General features: G+C 41.3%; 1 protein-coding gene across 1 annotated transcript in view; it reads right to left on the reverse strand.

The window, feature by feature from the left end:
• The window catches only part of LOC129869452 (cyclic nucleotide-gated cation channel alpha-3-like), a 63,346-nt gene that overhangs the window by 6,560 nt on the left and 32,607 nt on the right, over window positions 1–24,179 (reverse strand). Inside the window, exon 6 of the mRNA XM_055943884.1 lies at window positions 20,166–20,272. Coding sequence (XP_055799859.1) covers window positions 20,166–20,272 — 107 coding nt within the window. The remainder of the gene's footprint in view (window positions 1–20,165; window positions 20,273–24,179) is intronic.

Genomic DNA, 24,179 nt, shown 5'->3' on the forward strand with positions numbered 1-24,179 from the left:
AATACTACAATGCAATGATCCAGCCTCTACTAGCCTACAATACTACAATACAATGATCCAGCCTCTACTAGCCTACAATACTACAATGCAATGATCCAGCCTCTACTAGCCTACAATACTACAATGCAATGATCCAGCCTCTACTAGCCTACAATACTACAATGCAATGATCCAGCCTCTACTAGCCTACAATACTACAATGCAATGATCCAGCCTCTACTAGCCTACAATACTACAATGCAATGATCCAGCCTCTACTAGCCTACAATACTACAATACAATGATCCAGCCTCTACTAGCCTACAATACTACAATGCAATGATCCAGCCTCTACTAGCCTACAATACTACAATGCAATGATCCAGCCTCTACTAGCCTACAATACTACAATGCAATGATCCAGCCTCTACTAGCCTACAATACTACAATGCAATGATCCAGCCTCTACTAGCCTACAATACTACAATGCAATGATCCAGCCTCTACTAGCCTACAATACTACAATGCAATGATCCAGCCTCTACTAGCCTACAATACTACAATGCAATGATCCAGCCTCTACTAGCCTACAATACTACAATGCAATGATCCAGCCTCTACTAGCCTACAATACTAAAATGCAATGATCCAGCCTCTACTAGCCTACAATACTAAAATGCAATGATCCAGCCTCTACTAGCCTACAATACTACAATGCAATGATCCAGCCTCTACTAGCCTACAATACTACAATGCAATGATCCAGCCTCTACTAGCCTACAATACTACAATGCAATGATCCAGCCTCTACTAGCCTACAATACTACAATGCAATGATCCAGCCTCTACTAGCCTACAATACTACAATGCAATGATCCAGCCTCTACTAGCCTACAATACTACAATGCAATGATCCAGCCTCTACTAGCCTACAATACTACAATGCAATGATCCAGCCTCTACTAGCCTACAATACTACAATGCAATGATCCAGCCTCTACTAGCCTACAATACTACAATGCAATGATCCAGCCTCTACTAGCCTACAATACTACAATGCAATGATCCAGCCTCTACTAGCCTACAATACTACAATGCAATGATCCAGCCTCTACTAGCCTACAATACTACAATGCAATGATCCAGCCTCTACTAGCCTACAATACTACAATGCAATGATCCAGCCTCTACTAGCCTACAATACTACAATGCAATGATCCAGCCTCTACTAGCCTACAATACTACAATGCAATGATCCAGCCTCTACTAGCCTACAATACTACAATGCAATGATCCAGCCTCTACTAGCCTACAATACTACAATGCAATGATCCAGCCTCTACTAGCCTACAATACTACAATGCAATGATCCAGCCTCTACTAGCCTACAATACTACAATGCAATGATCCAGCCTCTACTAGCCTACAATACTACAATGCAATGATCCAGCCTCTACTAGCCTACAATACTACAATGCAATGATCCAGCCTCTACTAGCCTACAATACTACAATGCAATGATCCAGCCTCTACTAGCCTACAATACTACAATGCAATGATCCAGCCTCTACTAGCCTACAATACTACAATGCAATGATCCAGCCTCTACTAGCCTACAATACTACAATGCAATGATCCAGCCTCTACTAGCCTACAATACTACAATGCAATGATCCAGCCGCTACTAGCCTACAATACTACAATGCAATGATCCAGCCTCTACTAGCCTACAATACTACAATGCAATGATCCAGCCTCTACTAGCCTACAATACTACAATGCAATGATCCAGCCTCTACTAGCCTACAATACTACAATGCAATGATCCAGCCTCTACTAGCCTACAATACTACAATGCAATGATCCAGCCTCTACTAGCCTACAATACTACAATGCAATGATCCAGCCTCTACTAGCCTACAATACTACAATGCAATGATCCAGCCTCTACTAGCCTACAATACTACAATGCAATGATCCAGCCTCTACTAGCCTACAATACTACAATGCAATGATCCAGCCTCTACTAGCCTACAATACTACAATGCAATGATCCAGCCTCTACTAGCCTACAATACTACAATGCAATGATCCAGCCTCTACTAGCCTACAATACTACAATGCAATGATCCAGCCTCTACTAGCCTACAATACTACAATGCAATGATCCAGCCTCTACTAGCCTACAATACTACAATGCAATGATCCAGCCTCTACTAGCCTACAATACTACAATGCAATGATCCAGCCTCTACTAGCCTACAATACTACAATGCAATGATCCAGCCTCTACTAGCCTACAATACTACAATGCAATGATCCAGCCTCTACTAGCCTACAATACTACAATGCAATGATCCAGCCTCTACTAGCCTACAATACTACAATGCAATGATCCAGCCTCTACTAGCCTACAATACTACAATGCAATGATCCAGCCTCTACTAGCCTACAATACTACAATGCAATGATCCAGCCTCTACTAGCCTACAATACTACAATGCAATGATCCAGCCTCTACTAGCCTACAATACTACAATGCAATGATCCAGCCTCTACTAGCCTACAATACTACAATGCAATGATCCAGCCTCTACTAGCCTACAATACTACAATGCAATGATCCAGCCTCTACTAGCCTACAATACTACAATGCAATGATCCAGCCTCTACTAGCCTACAATACTACAATGCAATGATCCAGCCTCTACTAGCCTACAATACTACAATGCAATGATCCAGCCTCTACTAGCCTACAATACTACAATGCAATGATCCAGCCTCTACTAGCCTACAATACTACAATGCAATGATCCAGCCTCTACTAGCCTACAATACTACAATGCAATGATCCAGCCTCTACTAGCCTACAATACTACAATGCAATGATCCAGCCTCTACTAGCCTACAATACTACAATGCAATGATCCAGCCTCTACTAGCCTACAATACTACAATGCAATGATCCAGCCTCTACTAGCCTACAATACTACAATGCAATGATCCAGCCTCTACTAGCCTACAATACTACAATGCAATGATCCAGCCTCTACTAGCCTACAATACTACAATGCAATGATCCAGCCTCTACTAGCCTACAATACTACAATGCAATGATCCAGCCTCTACTAGCCTACAATACTACAATGCAATGATCCAGCCTCTACTAGCCTACAATACTACAATGCAATGATCCAGCCTCTACTAGCCTACAATACTACAATGCAATGATCCAGCCTCTACTAGCCTACAATACTACAATGCAATGATCCAGCCTCTACTAGCCTACAATACTACAATGCAATGATCCAGCCTCTACTAGCCTACAATACTACAATGCAATGATCCAGCCTCTACTAGCCTACAATACTACAATGCAATGATCCAGCCTCTACTAGCCTACAATACTACAATGCAATGATCCAGCCTCTACTAGCCTACAATACTACAATGCAATGATCCAGCCTCTACTAGCCTACAATACTACAATGCAATGATCCAGCCTCTACTAGCCTACAATACTACAATGCAATGATCCAGCCTCTACTAGCCTACAATACTACAATGCAATGATCCAGCCTCTACTAGCCTACAATACTACAATGCAATGATCCAGCCTCTACTAGCCTACAATACTACAATGCAATGATCCAGCCTCTACTAGCCTACAATACTACAATGCAATGATCCAGCCTCTACTAGCCTACAATACTACAATGCAATGATCCAGCCTCTACTAGCCTACAATACTACAATGCAATGATCCAGCCTCTACTAGCCTACAATACTACAATGCAATGATCCAGCCTCTACTAGCCTACAATACTACAATGCAATGATCCAGCCTCTACTAGCCTACAATACTACAATGCAATGATCCAGCCTCTACTAGCCTACAATACTACAATGCAATGATCCAGCCTCTACTAGCCTACAATACTACAATGCAATGATCCAGCCTCTACTAGCCTACAATACTACAATGCAATGATCCAGCCTCTACTAGCCTACAATACTACAATGCAATGATCCAGCCTCTACTAGCCTACAATACTACAATGCAATGATCCAGCCTCTACTAGCCTACAATACTACAATGCAATGATCCAGCCTCTACTAGCCTACAATACTACAATGCAATGATCCAGCCTCTACTAGCCTACAATACTACAATGCAATGATCCAGCCTCTACTAGCCTACAATACTACAATGCAATGATCCAGCCTCTACTAGCCTACAATACTACAATGCAATGATCCAGCCTCTACTAGCCTACAATACTACAATGCAATGATCCAGCCTCTACTAGCCTACAATACTACAATGCAATGATCCAGCCTCTACTAGCCTACAATACTACAATGCAATGATCCAGCCTCTACTAGCCTACAATACTACAATGCAATGATCCAGCCTCTACTAGCCTACAATACTACAATGCAATGATCCAGCCTCTACTAGCCTACAATACTACAATGCAATGATCCAGCCTCTACTAGCCTACAATACTACAATGCAATGATCCAGCCTCTACTAGCCTACAATACTACAATGCAATGATCCAGCCTCTACTAGCCTACAATACTACAATGCAATGATCCAGCCTCTACTAGCCTACAATACTACAATGCAATGATCCAGCCTCTACTAGCCTACAATACTACAATGCAATGATCCAGCCTCTACTAGCCTACAATACTACAATGCAATGATCCAGCCTCTACTAGCCTACAATACTACAATGCAATGATCCAGCCTCTACTAGCCTACAATACTACAATGCAATGATCCAGCCTCTACTAGCCTACAATACTACAATGCAATGATCCAGCCTCTACTAGCCTACAATACTACAATGCAATGATCCAGCCTCTACTAGCCTACAATACTACAATGCAATGATCCAGCCTCTACTAGCCTACAATACTACAATGCAATGATCCAGCCTCTACTAGCCTACAATACTACAATGCAATGATCCAGCCTCTACTAGCCTACAATACTACAATGCAATGATCCAGCCTCTACTAGCCTACAATACTACAATGCAATGATCCAGCCTCTACTAGCCTACAATACTACAATGCAATGATCCAGCCTCTACTAGCCTACAATACTAAAATGCAATGATCCAGCCTCTACTAGCCTACAATACTACAATACAATGATCCAGCCTCTACTAGCCTACAATACTACAATACAATGATCCAGCCTCTACTAGCCTACAATACTACAATGCAATGATCCAGCCTCTACTAGCCTACAATACTACAATGCAATGATCCAGCCTCTAGTAACTGCATTATTGTTTTGTAGTGAGTACGACGTTCTACTCCACACTGCAGTGAAAATGTCATTGGAAAAATGGCGCAAAAGCCCTGTGATTTGAACGTTTCATTCCATTTGGGTCAGTTGTGGGTCTAGTCTGGACAGTTGATAAGGATCAGTAGTGGGTCTACTCTGGACAGTTGATAAGGATCAGTAGTGGGTCTATTCTGGACAGTTGATAAGGATCAGTAGTGGGTCTATTCTGGACAGTTGATAAGGATCAGTAGTGGGTCTACTCTGGACAGTTGATAAGGATCAGTAGTGGGTCTACTCTGGACAGTTGATAAGGATCAGTAGTGGGTCTACTCTGGACAGTTGATAAGGATCAGTAGTGGGTCTACTCTGGACAGTTGATAAGGATCAGTAGTGGATCTACTCTGGACAGTTGATACGGATCAGTAGTGGGTCTACTCTGGACAGTTGATAAGGATCAGCAGTGGATCTACTCTGGACAGTTGATAAGGATCAGCAGTGGGTCTACTCTGGACAGTTGATAAGGATCAGTAGTGGGTCTACTCTGGACAGTTGATAAGGATCAGTAGTGGGTCTACTCTGGACAGTTGATAAGGATCAGTAGTGGGTCTACTCTGGACAGTTGATAAGGATCAGTAGTGGGTCGAGTCTGGACAGTTGATAAGGATCAGTAGTGGGTCTACTCTGGACAGTTGATAAGGATCAGTAGTGGGTCTACTCTCTACAGTTTATAAGGATCAGTAGTGGGTCTACTCTGGACAGTATAAGGATCAGTAGTGGGTCTACTCTGGACAGTTGATAAGGATCAGTAGTGGGTCTACTCTGGACAGTTGATAAGGATCAGTAGTGGGTCTACTCTCTACAGTTTATAAGGATCAGTAGTGGGTCTAGTCTGGACAGTTGATAAGGATCAGTAGTGGGTCTACTCTGGACAGTTGATAAGGATCAGTAGTGGGTCTACTCTGGACAGTTGATAAGGATCAGTAGTGGGTCTACTCTGGACAGTTGATAAGGATCAGTAGTGGGTCTACTCTGGACAGTTGATACGGATCAGTAGTGGGTCTACTCTGGACAGTTGATAAGGATCAGTAGTGGGTCTACTCTGGACAGTTGATAAGGATCAGTAGTGGGTCGAGTCTGGACAGTTGATAAGGATCAGTAGTGGGTCTACTCTGGACAGTTGATAAGGATCAGTAGTGGGTCTACTCTCTACAGTTTATAAGGATCAGTAGTGGGTCTAGTCTGGACAGTTGATAAGGATCAGTAGTGGGTCTACTCTGGACAGTTTATAAGGATCAGTAGTGGGTCTACTCTGGACAGTTGATAAGGATCAGTAGTGGGTCTACTCTGGACAGTTGATAAGGATCAGTAGTGGGTCTACTCTGGACAGTTGATAAGGATCAGTAGTGGGTCTACTCTGGACAGTTGATAAGGATCAGTAGTGGGTCTACTCTGGACAGTTGATAAGGATCAGTAGTGGATCTACTCTGGACAGTTGATAAGGATCAGTAGTGGATCTACTCTCTACAGTTTATAAGGATCAGTAGTGGGTCTACTCTGGACAGTTGATAAGGATCAGTAGTGGGTCTAGTCTGGACAGTTGATAAGGATCAGTAGTAGTCTACTCTGGACAGTTGATAAGGATCAGTAGTGGGTCTAGTCTGGACAGTTGATAAGGGTCAGTAGTGGGTCTACTCTGGACAGTTGATAAGGATCAGTAGTGGGTCTACTCTCTACAGTTTATAAGGATCAGTAGTGGGTCTAGTCTGGACAGTTGATAAGGATCAGTAGTGGGTCTAGTCTGGACAGTTGATAAGGATCAGTAGTGGGTCTACTCTGGACAGTTGATAAGGATCAGTAGTGGGTCTACAGTTGATATGGATCAGTAGTGGGTCTACTCTGGACAGTTGATAAGGATCAGCTGTGGGTCTACTCTGGACAGTTGATAAGGATCAGTAGTGGGTCTACTCTGGACAGTTGATAAGGATCAGTAGTGGGTCTACTCTGGACAGTTGATAAGGATCAGTAGTGGGTCTACTCTGGACAGTTGATAAGGATCAGTAGTGGGTCTACTCTGGACAGTTGATAAGGATCAGTAGTGGGTCTACTCTGGACAGTTGATAAGGATCAGTAGTGGGTTTACTCTGGACAGTTGATAAGGATCAGTAGTGGGTCTACTCTGGACAGTTGATAAGGATCAGTAGTGGGTCTACTCTGGACAGTTGATAAGGATCAGTAGTGGGTCTACTCTGGACAATTGATAAGGATCAGTAGTGGGTCTACTCTGGACAGTTGATAAGGATCAGTAGTGGGTCTACTCTGGACAGTTGATAAGGATCAGTAGTGGGTCTACTCTGGACAGTTGATAAGGATCAGTAGTGGGTCTACTCTGGACAGTTGATAAGGATCAGTAGTGGGTCTACTCTGGACAGTTGATAAGGATCAGTAGTGGGTCTACTCTGGACAGTTGATAAGGATCAGTAGTGGATCTATTCTGGACAGTTGATAAGGTCTAGAAAATCACAGTAACAGGACATAGTAAGTTTTTCATTAGTCACTGGGTACATCGTACGAAAATAATAATCTACAAGAGACACGTATTTCATGTTCAAATTCACAACATAACATTTTTAGGCATTTCATCATTAAGTCCTTTAGGAAATTTGTCTGGAGGGTGAAAGTCCCAAAACATTCTCTTTTCCTCAGAGTATTATTATTAATATCACCTCCCCTGTCTGATATCTTAACTTTCTCTATGCCACAAAATCTAAAGGTAGAAATGTCATGCTTCAGGTCATTAAAATGTACAGTGACTGGATAATCCCTGTCGTTTCTCCCTGATTGAACTTTTATGTTCACTAATTCTCTGTTTGAGAGAGCCGGTGTTTTTACTGACATAACAGAGCCCACATGGACATTTAATAATGTCAATAACATGGGTGGTGTTTACCTACATAACAGAGCCCACATGGACATTTAATAATGTCAATAACATGGGTGGTGTTTACCTACATAACAGAGCCCACATGGACATTTAATAATGTCAATAACATGGGTGGTGTTTACCTACATAACAGAGCCCACATGGACATTTAATAATGTCAATAACATGGGTGGTGTTTACCGACATAACAGAGCCCACATGGACATTTAATAATGTAAATAACATGGGTGGTGTTTACCGACATAACAGAGCCCACATGGACATTTAATAATGTAAATAACATGGGTGGTGGAACACATAATAATGTATTTTATTTGGAACCGTTTTCCTGTGTGTGGGTGGCAAAAAAACTCACTATGTCCTCATTGAGATTTTACAGACGTGTTCAATACGCCTTATTCATACAGTTTTGTAATATCTATGAAATGCATATTGTTATATTTGGTAGCACTTATTTGTTTTTCCTTTGCCTCCAACCCCCTTCGATGTGTAGAACGGATGTGGGTAGGGCCAGGTCTACATAAGGGTGCAAAAAAAAATTTAAATCACAAAAGCTCTGACGAAGGCCGTGTGGCCGATACGTAAGCTTATTAGATATCGGTGATACTATCAAGAGCAGTGTGCGGTTTCCTTTTCCCTTTACCTGGTTAACCTGTCTAGGACTGGGGTTCCGCTAGCGGAACTCCGCCCACATTCCACTGAAAAGGCAGCGCGCGAAATTCCAAAAATATTTTGTCAAAATATTTAACTTTCACACATTAACAAGTCCAATACAGCAAATGAAAGATAAACATCTTGTGAATCCAGCCAACATGTCCGATTTTTTAAATGTTTTACAGCGAAAACACCACGTATATTTATGTTAGCTCACCACCAAATACAAAAAAAGCACAGACATTTCTTTCACAGCACAGGTAGCTTGCACAAAACCGACCAAATAGAGATAGAATTAGTCACTAACCAAGAAACAACTTCCTCAGATGACAGTCGTATAACATGTTATACAATAAATCTATGTTTTGTTCGAAAAATGTGCATATTTCAGGTATAAATCATAGTTTTACATTGCAGCTACAATCACAAATAGCACCGAAGCAGCTAGAACAATTACAGAGAGCAACGTGAAATAAATAAATACTCATCATAAAACATTTATGAAAAAAACATGGTGTACAGCAAATGAAAGACAAACATCATGTGAATCCAGACAATATTTCAGATTTTTTAAGTGTTTTACAGCGAAAACACAATATAGCATTATGTTAGTTTACTACAGTAGCCAGCCACACAACCCCATTCATTCAACGCAAAGGTAGCGATAGTGAAAAAAACAGCAAAAGATATAAATTTATTCACTAACCTTCACAATCTTCATCAGATGACAGTCCTATAACATCATATTACACAATCCATATATGGTTTGTTCGAAAATGTGCATATTTAGAGCTGAAATCCGTGGTTATACATTGTGAAAACGTAGCAACTTTTTTCCAGAATCTCCGGATATATTTCTGACACTCACCTAATCTGACCAAATAACTAATCATAAACTTTACTAAAAAATACATGTTGGATAGCAAACGAAAGATACACTAGTTCTTAATGCAATCGCCGTGTTAGAATTCTAAAAATAACTTTAGTACGACATACAGCTTACGTTATAGCGAGACAGCGCCCAAAATCAGGGCGGAAAATAATACTAAACATTTGACAGAAATACGAAATAACATCATAAATGGTTCCTACTTTTGCTGAACTTCCATCATAATCTTGTACAAGATGTGAATGTTCAGTCCGCTGTTGCCCAGCAACAGCCCCAAAACATCACTGCTCTAGAGGAGATCTGCATGGAGGAATGGGCCAAAATACCAGCAACAGTGTGTGAAAACCTTGTGAAGACTTACAGAAAACGTTTGACCTCTGTCATTGCCAACAAAGGGTATATAACAAAGTATTGAGATAAACTTTTGTTATTGACCAAATAATTATTTTCCACCATAATTTGCAAATAAATTCATAAAAATTCCTACAATGTGATTTTCTGGATTTTTTTTCTCATTTTGTCTGTCATAGTTGAAGTGTACCTATGATGAAAATTACAGGCCTCTCTCATCTTTTTAAGTGGGAGAACTTGCACAATTGGTGGCTGACTAAATACTTTTTTGCCCCACTGTACATAGGACGGGACGGGACAAGACAAAACAGACGTCCGACTGCTACGCCATCTTGGAGAAAAAAATATGATATTATGAATAGAAACGATGGAGTTATGTCGAAAATATATAGGAATGTTTGCTCAATCCAAATTGAAAACCAACTGATTGCAGCATTACCACAGCAAATGAGGCGGCAAGTGGAAAGGGGTGCCGTCCATGTATTAAATCTACAAATTGGCTGAAAGGAACATAAATAGAAAAGTATACCAGTTTCATCCGAGGACAAAAATATTGACCTCTGCGCCATACAGGTTGCAAAGTAAATAGGAAGAGGGTTTTTGATCTACCGATTCCGTGGCACATGGTTTATGAACTGGTACAAAAAACTAGACTTGATTCAACACTGAGTTTTTCAATTTAAGTGATTACACAAAATTCTTGCTACCAACAGAAGGCTATATATGTATGGGACATACAACAATCTGATCTCTGTAGATTTTGCTGCAAAAAGACAGAATCACTAGATCATATATTCTGGTATTTCCCCTATGTAGCATGTTTCTGGTCACAGGTTCAGGAATGGTTTAAAAAAAAAATCACAACATTCACTTAAAATTTGCTTCACAAATAGCAGTGACATTGTCAGTCAACAAATAATGTAATAATACACAAAGGAAAGTTTTTCATCTTTATCTCACAATCTGTGGATAATATACAATTAGAAAGGTTAAACATTTATGTAAAACATCACAGCACAATTTGAAAAATATATGGCACATGGAAACCAAACGAGGGTGGTCTATGGTGATAGGTGGAATGGACTGAGAGTGGCTGGGGGGGTGGGATTAAAGAGCTTATGTTTGGTCATGTATTATTGTTATGTGATTGCTTTTATATATAAGTACCATGTACAGTACCAGTAAAAGGTCTGGACACACCTACTCATTGAAGGGTTTTTCTTTATTTTTACTATTTTCTACATTGTAGAATAACAGTGAAGACACCAGAACTATGAAATAACACATATGGAATCATGTAGTAATCAAAAAAGTGTTAAACAAATCAAAATATATTTTATATTCTTAAAAGTAGCCAACCTTTGCCTTGATGACAGCTTTGCACACTCTTGCCATTCTCTCAACCAGCTTCATGAGGAATGCTTTTCCAACAGTCTTGAAGGAGTTCCCCATATGCTGAGCACTTGTTGGTTGCTTTTCCTTCACTCTGTGGTTCAACTCATCCCAAACCATCTCAATTGGGTTGAGGTCAGGTGATTGTGGAGGCCAGGTCATCTGATGCAGCACTTTTTCAGCCTGGACGCTTTATCTGGACATGGTTCTACAGGACCTCCACCAGCCGAAGCTAAGTAGTAACATTAACATGATGCCTTCTAATTGCAGTCGCTGTACTCATAATATACAGGAGAACGATCGCCTTACGGCAAGGATAGCTGTGCAGCAAGCCCAGCTTCAGACGCAATCGTTAGGCAAGGGTCATTTCAGTGTAGGAAAGGATGAAACAGCGTCTGTGCCACCAGTAAGTACAGATAGTAACGTTAGTATAAATCCCCCCGCACAGTCCCCGCAGCCGGAAAACTTTCTCATGGTTTCTGGAGGGAAATGCTGTAGGAATGCTCAACTGGTGTCGCTCATTCAGCCGACAGAAACTTTCAACCGGTTTTCCCCATTAAGTAGCGAGTCGGAGTCAGAAGCCTCCCACCATTAGCTCTGACAAATTGAAAACCCTAGTCATTGGCGACTCTATTACCCGCAGTATTAGACTTAAAACGAATCATCCAGCGATCATACACTGTTTACCAGGGGGCAGGGCTACCGACGTTAAGGCTAATCTGAAGATGGTGCTGGCTAAAGCTAAAACTGGCGAGTGTAGAGAGTATAGAGATATTGTTATCCACGTCGGCACCAACGATGTTAGGATGAAACAGTCAGAGGTCACCAAGCGCAACATAGCTTCAGCGTGCAAATCAGCTAGAAAGATGTGTCGGCATCGAGTAATTGTCTCTGGTCCCCTCCCAGTTAGGGGGAGAGACGAGCTCTACAGCAGAGTCTCTGCACTCAATCGCTGGTTGAAAACTGTTTTCTGCCCCTCCCAAAAGATAATTGGCCCCCTTTCTGGGACCAAGCCTAGTCTGCTGAGGAGTGACAAAGTCCATTCTAGCTGGAGGGGTGCTCTCATCTTATCTACGAACATAGACAGGGCTCTAACTCCCCTAGCTCCACACTGAAATAGGGTGCAGGCCAGGCATCAGGCTGTTAGCCAACCTGCCAGCTTAGTGGAGTCTGCCAATAGCACAGTCAGTGTAGTCAGCTCAGCTATCCCCATTGAGACTGTGTCTGTGCCTCGATCTAGGTTGGGCAAAACTAAACATGGCGGTGTTCGACTTAGCAATCTCACTAGGATAAAGACCTCCTCCATTCCTGTCATTATTGAAAGAGATCGGGATATCTCACATCTCAAAATAGGGCTACTTAATGTTAGATCCCTCACTTCCAAGACAGTTATAAGTCAATTAACTAATCACTGATCATAACCTTGATGTCGCAGTTGGCCAGGTCGCAAATGAGAACTTGTTCTCAACTGGTCTACCTGGTTAAAGAAAGGAGAAATATATATATATATATACAGTGGGGAGAACAAGTATTTGATACACTGCCGATTTTGCAGGTTTTCCTACTTACAAAGCATGTAGAGGTCTGTCATTTTTATCACAGGTACACTTCAACTGTGAGAGACGGAATCTAAAACAAAAATCCAGAAAATCACATCGTATGATTTTTAAGTAATTCATTTGCACTATCTCCCTATTTCCTAGCCACCGTGCTTCTACATCTGCATCACTTGCTGTGTGGGATTTTAGGCTGGGTTTCTGTATAGCACGTTGTGACATAAACTGATGTAAAAAGGGCTTTATAAATGAATGTGATTGAATTTGATTGATATTATCTGTCCTGTTGTCACGTTCTGACCTTAGTTCCTTTTTTATGTCTTACTTCCTTTTTTATGTCTCACTTCCTTTTTTATGTCTTACTTCCTTTTTTATGTCTTACTTCCTTTTTTATGTCTTACTTCCTTTTTTATGTCTTACTTCCTTTTTTATGTCTTACTTCCTTTTTTATGTCTTACTTCCTTTTTTATGTCTTACTTCCTTTTTTATGTCTTACTTCCTTTTTTATGTCTTACTTCCTTTTTTATGTCTTAGTACCTTTTTTTCTACAACAAACAAAACGCACAGGACATTCTCCAAACACCCGACAGGGCCGACATCCCTGTTATTTGCAAGAGGAAGCGACGCAGGTACAGAGGACAAAGAGCCTGGTCAGGACCCGGAGAAGCCGAGTGGGAAAGCTGCCGTTACTGTCAATATTACTCGCCAACGTGCAATCATTGGACAATAAATTAGACGAGGTAAGATCACGAATATCCTACCAACGGGACGTCAAAAACTGTAATATCCTATGTTTCACGTAATCGTGGCTGAATGACGACATTGATATTCAGCTAGCGGGATATACGCTGCACCGGCAGGATAGAACAGCACACTCCGGTAAGACGGGGGGGGGGGGGGGTCTGTGCATATTTGTAAACAACAGCTGGTGGACGAAATCTGAGATTTTTCTCGCCTGAAGTAGAGTATATTGTGAAAAATTGCAGGCCACACTACTTGCCTAGAGAGTTTTCATCTATTCTTTTCATGGCTGTTTATTTACCACCACAGACAGATGCTGGCACTAAGACCGCACTCAGTCAGCTGTATAAGGAAATAAGCAAACAGGAAACCACTCACCCAGAGGCGGCGCTCCTAGTGGCCGGAAACTTTAATGCAGGGAAACTTAAATCACTTCTACAAAATTTCTATCAACTTGTTAAATGTGCAACCAGTGGGAAGGAAATTCTAGATCACCTGTACTCCACACACAGAGATGCGTACAAAGCTCTCCCCCGCCCTCCATTTGGTGAATCCGACCACAACTCTATCTTCCTGATTCCTGCTTACAAGTAAACATTAAAGCAGGAAGCACCAGTGACTCGGTCTATAAAAAAGTGGTCAGATGAAGCAGATGCTAAACTACAGGACTGTTTTGCTAGCACAGACTGGAACATGTTCAACATCAGTCACTGGCTTTATCAATAAGGGCATCGAGGACGTCGTCCCCACAGTGACTGTACGTACATACCCCAACCAGAAGCCATGGATTACAGGCAACATTCGCACTGAGCTAATGGGTAGAGCTGCCGCTTTCAAAGTGCGGGACTCTAACCTGGAAGCTTACAAGAAATCCTGCTATGCCCTGCGATGAACTATCAAACAGGAAAAGCGTCAACACTGGGCTAAGATTGAATCATAATACACTGGCTCCGACGCTCGTCTTATGTGGCAAACTATTACAGACTACAAAGGGAAGCACAGCCGCGAGCTGCCCAGTGACACGAGCCGACCAGACGAGCTAAATCACTTCTATGCTCGCTTCGAGGCAAGCAACATTGAGGCATGCATGAGAGAATCAGCTGTTCCGGATGACTGTGTGATCACGCTCTCCGTAGCCGGCGTGAGTAAGGCCTTTAAACAGGTCAACATTCACAAGGCTGAGGGGCCAGACGGATTACCAGGACGTGTGCTCCGGGCAGGTGCTGACCAACTGGCAGGTGTCTTCACTGACATTTTCAACATGTCCCTGATTGAGTCTGTAATACCAACATGTTTCAAGCAGACCACCATAGTCCCTGTGCCTAAGAACACAAAGGCAACCTGCCTAAATTACCTGCCTAAACCTGCCTAAATTACTACAGACCCGTAGCACTCACGTCCGTAGCCATGAGGTGCTTTGAAAGGTTGGTAATGGCTCACATCAACACCATTATGCCAGAAACCCTAGACCCACTCCAATTTGCATACCGCCCAAACAGATGCACAGATGATGCAATCTCTATTGCCCTCCACACTGCCCTTTAGAACCTGGACAAAAGGAACACTTATGTGAGAATGCTATTCATTGACTACAGCTCATCGTTCAACACCATAGTACCCTCAAAGCTCATCACTAACCTAAGGATCCTGGAACTAAACACCTCCCTCTGCAACTGGATCCTGGACTTCCTGGTGGGCCGCACCCAGGTGGTGAGGGTTGGTAGCAACACATCTGCCACGCTGATCCTCAACACTGGAGCCCCCCAGGGGTGCATGCTCAGTCCCCTCCTGTACTCCTGTCCAACACCATCATTACGTTTGCAGACGACACAACAGTGGTAGGCCTGATCACCGACAATGACGAGACAGCCTATAGGGAGGAGGGCAGAGACCTGGCCGGGTGGTGCCAGAATAACCACCTATCCCTCAACGTAACCAAGACTAAGGAGATGATTGTGTACTACAGGAAAAGGAGGAATGAGTACGCACCCATTCTCATCGACAGGGCTGTAGTGGAGCAGGTTGAGAGCTTCAAGTTCCTTGGTGTCCACATCACCAACAAACTAGAATGGTCCAAACACACCAAGACAGTCGTGAAGAGGGCACGACGAAGCCTATTCCCCCTCAGGAAACTAAAAAGATTTGGCATGGGTCCTGAGATCCTCAAAAGGTTCTACAGCTGCACCATCGAGAGCATCCAGACTGGTTGCATCACTGCCTGGTACGGCAACTGCTCGGCCTCCGACCGCAAGGCACTACAGAGGGTAGTGCGTAAGGCCCAGTACATCACTGGGGCCAAGCTTCCTGCCATCCAGGACCTCTATACCAGGCGGTGTCAGAGGAAGGCCCTAAAAATTGTCAAAGACCCCAGACACCCCAATCATAGACTGTTCTCTCTACTACCGCATGGCAAGCGGTACCGGAGTGCCAAGTCTAGAACAAAAAGGCTTCTCAACAGTTTTTACCACCAAGCCATAAGACTCCTGAACAGGTAATCAAATGGCTACCCGGACTATTTGCATAGTGTGCCCAACCCAACCCCTCTTTTACGTTGCTGCTACTCTCTGTTTATCATATACTGTATGCACAGTCACTTTAACTATACATTCATGTACATATGTACATACTAACTCAATTGGCCCAACCAACCAGTGCTCCCGCACACCGGCTAACCGGGCTAACCGGGCTATCTGCAAGTTGTAGAAACATCTCAAGGTGGATCAATGGAAACCGAATGCACCTGAGCTCAATTTTGAGTCTCATACCATATACATAATTTACGTAATACTTATGTAATACTTATGTAAATTTCTGTTTTAGTTTTTTTCCAAATATGCAGACATTTCTACGAGCCTGTTTTTGCTTTTCCTCATTATGGGGTATTGTGTAGATTGATGAGGGGAAAACCTTATTTAATCCATTTTAGAATAAGGCTGTAACGTAAAAAAATGTGGGAAAAGTCAAGGGATCTGAATAGTTTCTGAATGCACTGGTACCTCAATTTCCTCATACCCTGCACATTGACTCGGTACTGGTACATACTGTATTTACCTCAATTACCTCATACCCTGCACATTGACTCAGTACTGGTACATACTGTATTTACCTCAATTACCTCATACCCTGCACATTGACTCGGTACTGGTACATACTGTATTTACCTCAATTTCCTCATACCCTGCACATTGACTCGGTACTGGTACATACTGTATTTACCTCAATTACCTCATACCCTGCACATTGACTCAGTACTGGTACATACTGTATTTACCTCAATTACCTCATACCCTGCACATTGACTCGGTACTGGTACATACTGTATTTACCTCAATTTCCTCATACCCTGCACATTGACTCAGTACTGGTACATACTGTATTTACCTCAATTTCCTCATACCCTGCACATTGACTCAGTACTGGTACATACTGTATTTACCTCAATTTCCTCATACCCTGCACATTGACTCAGTACTGGTACACACTGTATTTACCTCAATTACCTCATACCCTGCGCATCAACTCAGTACTGGTACATACTGTATTTACCTCAATTTCCTCATACCCTGCACATCAACTCAGTACTGGTACATACTGTATTTACCTCAATTTCCTCATACCCTGCACATTGACTCAGTACTGGTACATACTGTATTTACCTCAATTACCTCATACCCTGCACATTGACTCAGTACTGGTACATACTGTATTTACCTCAATTACCTCATACCCTGCACATTGACTCAGTACTGGTACATACTGTATTTACCTCAATTACCTCATACCCTGCACATTGACTCAGTACTGGTACACACTGTATTTACCTCAATTACCTCATACCCTGCACATTGACTCAGTACTGGTACACACTGTATTTACCTCAATTACCTCATACCCTGCACATTGACTCAGTACTGGTACATACTGTATTTACCTCAATTACCTCATACCCTGCACATTGACTCAGTACTGGTACCCCGTGTATATAGCCATGTTAATACCTCATACCCTGCACATTGACTCAGTACTGGTACCCCGTGTATATAGCCATGTTATTACCTCATACCCTGCACATTGACTCGGTACTGGTACCCTGTGTATATAGCCATGTTATTACCTCATACCCTGCACATTGACTCAGTACTGGTACATACTGTATTTACCTCAATTTCCTCATACCCTGCACATTGACTCAGTACTGGTACATACTGTATTTACCTCAATTACCTCATACCCTGGACATTGAATCAGTACTGGTACCCCGTGTATATAGCCATGTTATTACCTCATACCCTGCACATTGACTCGGTACTGGTACCCTGTGTATATAGCCATGTTATTACCTCATACCCTGCACATTGACTCAGTACTGGTACATACTGTATTTACCTCAATTACCTCATACCCTGCACATTGACTCAGTACTGGTACCCCGTGTATATAGCCATGTTAATACCTCATACCCTGCACATTGACTCAGTACTGGTACATACTGTATTTACCTCAATTTCCTCATACCCTGCACATTGACTCAGTACTGGTACATACTGTATTTACCTCAATTTCCTCATACCCTGCACATTGACTCAGTACTGGTACATACTGTATTTACCTCAATTTCCTCATACCCTGCACATTGACTCAGTACTGGTACATACTGTATTTACCTCAATTTCCTCATACCCTGCACATCGACTCAGTACTGGTACATACTGTATTTACCTCAATTACCTCATACCCTGCACATTGACTCAGTACTGGTACCCTGTGTATATAGCCATGTTAATACCTCATACCCTGCACATTGACTCGGTACTGGTACCCTGTGTATATAGCCATGTTAATACCTCATACCCTGCACATTGACTCGGTACTGGTACCCCGTGTATATAGCCATGTTATTACCTCATACCCTGCACATTGACTCAGTACTGGTACCCCGTGTATATAGCCATGTTGTTACCTCATACCCCTGTACATCAACTCAGTACTGGTACCCCGTGTATATAGCCATGGTATTACCTCATACCCTGCACATTGACTCAGTACTGGTTCCCTGTGTATATAGCCATGTTATTACCTCATACCCTGCACATTGACTCGGTACTGGTACCCTGTGTATATAGCTATGTTATTACCTCATACCCCTGTACATCAACTCAGTACTGGTATCCTGTGTATATAGCCATGTTAATACCTCATACCCCTGTACATCAACTCAGTACTGGTATCCTGTGTATATAGCCATGTTAATACCTCATACCCCTGTACATCAACTCAGTACTGGTATCCTGTGTATATAGCCATGTTAATACCTCATACCCCTGTACATCAACTCAGTACTGGTACCCCGTGTATATAGCCATGTTATTACCTCATACCCTGCACATTGACTCGGTACTGGTACCCCGTGTATATAGCCATGTTATTACCTCAGTAGTAGAACCTCATCTGTTCTAGAATGTGTCTGAGTAGTAGAACCTCATCTGTTCTAGAATGTGTCTGAGTAGTAGAATCTCATCTGTTCTAGAATGTGTCTGAGTAGTAGAACCTCATCTGTTCTAGAATGTGTCTGAGTAGTAGAATCTCATCTGTTCTAGAATGTGTCTGAGTAGTAGAACCTCATCTGTTCTAGAATGTGTCTGAGTAGTAGAACCTTACCTGTTGTAGAATGTTTGAGTATTAGAACCATAGAACCTCATCTGTTCTATAATGTTTGAGTAGTAGAACCTTAACCTTACCTGTTCTATAATGTTTGATTTGATGAACCATAGAACCTCACCTGTTCTATAATGTCTGAGTAGTAGAACCATAGAACCTCATCTGTTCTAGAATGTCTGCGTAGTAGAACCATAGAACCTCACCTGTTCTAGACCTGACGAATGTGTCTGTGTAGTAGAACCTTACCTGTTGTAGAATGTTTGAGTATTAGAACCATAGAACCTCAACAGTTCTATAATGTTTGAGTAGTAGAACCATATAACCTCACCTGTTCTAGAATGTCTGCGTAGTAGAACCATAGAACCTCACCTGTTCTAGACCTGACGAATGTGTCGGTGTAGTAGAACCTTACCTGTTGTAGAATGTTTGAGTATTAGAACCATAGAACCTCAACAGTTCTATAATGTTTGATTTGAAGAACCATAGAACCTCACCTGTTCTAGAATGTCTGAGTAGAAGAACCATATAACCTCACCTGTTCTAGAATGTCTGCGTAGTAGAACCATAGAACCTCACCTGTTCTAGAATGTCTGCGTAGTAGAACCATAGAACCTCACCTGTTCTATAATGTCTGAGTAGTAGAACCATAGAACCTCACCTGTTCTAGAATGTCTGCGTAGTAGAACCATAGAACCTCACCTGTTCTAGACCTGACGAATGTGTCTGTGTAGTAGATGAAGTCTGAGGTGTAGTCCAGGACAATCCACAGAGTTAGGTATGTGCTCTGGAGTTCATTAAAACATGCCCTGTGGAACGACAAATAGTCAACAACCAATAAACAACATTAAAACACGCCCTGTGGGACGACAACTAGTCAACAACCAATAAACAACATTAAAACACGCCCTGTGGGACGACAAATAGTCAACAACCAATATACAACATTAAAACACGCCCTGTGGGACGACAAATAGTCAACAACCAATATACAACATTAAAACACGCCCTGTGGGACGACAAATAGTCAACAACCAATAAACAACATTAAAACACGCCCTGTGGGACGACAACTAGTCAACAACCAATAAACAACATTAAAACACGCCCTGTGGGACGACAAATAGTCAACAACCAATAAACAACATTAAAACACGCCCTGTGGGACGACAACTAGTCAACAACCAATATACAACATTAAAACACGCCCTGTTGGACGACAACTAGTCAACAACCAATAAACAACATTATAACATGCCCTGTGGGACGACAAATAGACAACAAACAAAAAAACAACATTAAAAAACGCCGTGTGGGACAGCAAATAGTCAACAACCAATAAACAACATTAAAACATGCCCTGTGGGACGACAAATAGTCAACAACCAATAAACAACATTAAAACATGCCCTGTGGGACGACAAATAGTCAACAACCAATAAACAACATTAAAACAATTATAACATGCCCTGTCTGACGACAAATAGTCAACAACCAATAAACAACATTAAAACAATTAAAACATGCCCTGTGGGACGACAAATAGTCAACAACCAATAAACAACATTAAAACAATTATAACATGCCCTGTCTGACGACAAATAGTCAACAACCAATAAACAACATTAAAACAATTATAACATGCCCTGTGGGACGACAAATAGTCAACAACCAATAAACAACATTAAAACAATTAAAACATGCCCTGTGGGACGACAAATAGTCAACAACCAATAAACAACATTAAAACAATTATGACATGCCCTGTCTGACGACAAATAGTCAACAACCAATAAACAACATTAAAACAATTAAAACATGCCCTGTGGGACGACAAATAGTCAACAACCAATAAACAACATTAAAACATGCCCTGTGGGACGACAAATAGTCAACAACCAATAAACAACATTAAAACAATTATAACATGCCCTGTGGGACGACAAATAGTCAACAACCAATAAACAACCAATAAACAACATTAAAACATGCCCTGTGGGACGACAAATAGTCAACAACCAATAAACAACATTAAAACATGCCCTGTGGGATGACAAATAGTCAACAACCAATAAACAACATTAAAACACGCCCTGTGGGACGACAAATAGTCAACAACCAATAAACAACATTAAAACATGCCCTGTGGGACGACAAATAGTCAACAACCAATAAACAACATTAAAACACGCCCTGTGGGACGACAACTAGTCAACAACCAATAAACAACATTAAAACATGCCCTGTGGGACGACAAATAGTCAACAACCAATAAACAACATTAAAACAATTATAACATGCCCTGTGGGACGACAAATAGTCAACAACCAATAAACAACCAATAAACAACATTAAAACATGCCCTGTGGGACGACAAATAGTCAACAACCAATAAACAACATTAAAACACGCCCTGTGGGACGACAAATAGTCAACAACCAATAAACAACATTAAAACATGCCCTGTGGGACGACAAATAGTCAACAACCAATAAACAACATTAAAACACGCCCTGTTGGACGACAAATAGTCAACAACCAATAAACAACATTAAAACATGCCCTGTGGGACGACAAATAGTCAACAACCAATAAACAACATTAAAACACGCCCTGTGGGACGACAAATAGTCAACAACCAATAAACAACATTAAAACAATTATAACATGCCCTGTCTGACGACAAATAGTCAACAACCAATAAACAACATTAAAACAATTAAAACATGCCCTGTGGGACGACAAATAGTCAACAACCAATAAACAACATTAAAACAATTATAACATGCCCTGTCTGACGACAAATAGTCAACAACCAATAAACAACATTAAAACAATTATAACATGCCCTGTGGGACGACAAATAGTCAACAACCAATAAACAACATTAAAACAATTAAAACATGCCCTGTGGGACGACAAATAGTCAACAACCAATAAACAACATTAAAACAATTATGACATGCCCTGTCTGACGACAAATAGTCAACAACCAATAAACAACATTAAAACAATTAAAACATGCCCTGTGGGACGACAAATAGTCAACAACCAATAAACAACATTAAAACATGCCCTGTGGGACGACAAATAGTCAACAACCAATAAACAACATTAAAACAATTATAACATGCCCTGTGGGACGACAAATAGTCAACAACCAATAAACAACCAATAAACAACATTAAAACATGCCCTGTGGGACGACAAATAGTCAACAACCAATAAACAACATTAAAACATGCCCTGTGGGATGACAAATAGTCAACAACCAATAAACAACATTAAAACACGCCCTGTGGGACGACAAATAGTCAACAACCAATAAACAACATTAAAACATGCCCTGTGGGACGACAAATAGTCAACAACCAATAAACAACATTAAAACACGCCCTGTGGGACGACAACTAGTCAACAACCAATAAACAACATTAAAACATGCCCTGTGGGACGACAAATAGTCAACAACCAATAAACAACATTAAAACAATTATAACATGCCCTGTGGGACGACAAATAGTCAACAACCAATAAACAACCAATAAACAACATTAAAACATGCCCTGTGGGACGACAAATAGTCAACAACCAATAAACAACATTAAAACACGCCCTGTGGGACGACAAATAGTCAACAACCAATAAACAACATTAAAACATGCCCTGTGGGACGACAAATAGTCAACAACCAATAAACAACATTAAAACATGCCCTGTTGGACGACAAATAGTCAACAACCAATAAACAACATTAAAACATGCCCTGTGGGACGACAAATAGTCAACAACCAATAAACAACATTAAAACACGCCCTGTGGGACGACAACTAGTCAACAACCAATAAACAACATTAAAACATGCCCTGTGGGACGACAAATAGTCAACAACCAATAAACAACATTAAAACACGCCCTGTGGGACGACAAATAGTCAACAACCAATAAACAACATTAAAACATGCCCTGTGGGACGACAAATAGTCAACAACCAATAAACAACATTAAAACATGCCCTGTGGGACGACAAATAGTCAACAACCAATAAACAACATTAAAACATGCCCTGTGGGACGACAAATAGTCAACAACCAATAAACAACATTAAACAATTAAAACATGCCTTGTGGGACGACAAATAGTCAACAACCAATAAACAACATTAAAACATGCCCTGTGGGACAACAAATAGTCAACAACCAATAAACAACATTAAAACAATTAAAACATGCTCTGTGGGACGACAAATAGTCAACAACCAATAAACAACATTAAAACATGCCCTGTGGGACGACAAATAGTCAACAACCAATAAACAACATTAAAACATGCCCTGTGGGACGACAACTAGTCAACAACCAATAAACAACATTAAAACATGCTCTGTGGGACGACAAATAGTCAACAACCAATAAACAACATTAAAACACGCCCTGTGGGACGACAAATAGTCAACAACCAATAAACAACATTAAAACATGCCCTGTGGGACGACAAATAGTCAACAACCAATAAACAACATTAAAACATGACCTGTGGGACGAGAAATAGTCAACAACCAATAAACAACATTAAAACACGCCCTGTTGGACGACAAATAGTCAACAACCAATAAACAACATTAAAACATGCCCTGTGGGACGACAAATAGTCAACAACCAATAAACAACATTAAAACACGCCCTGTGGGACGACAAATAGTCAACAACCAATATA

Source organism: Salvelinus fontinalis, chromosome 14 (assembly GCF_029448725.1).
Source record: "Salvelinus fontinalis isolate EN_2023a chromosome 14, ASM2944872v1, whole genome shotgun sequence".
Lineage (NCBI taxonomy): Eukaryota > Metazoa > Chordata > Actinopteri > Salmoniformes > Salmonidae > Salvelinus > Salvelinus fontinalis.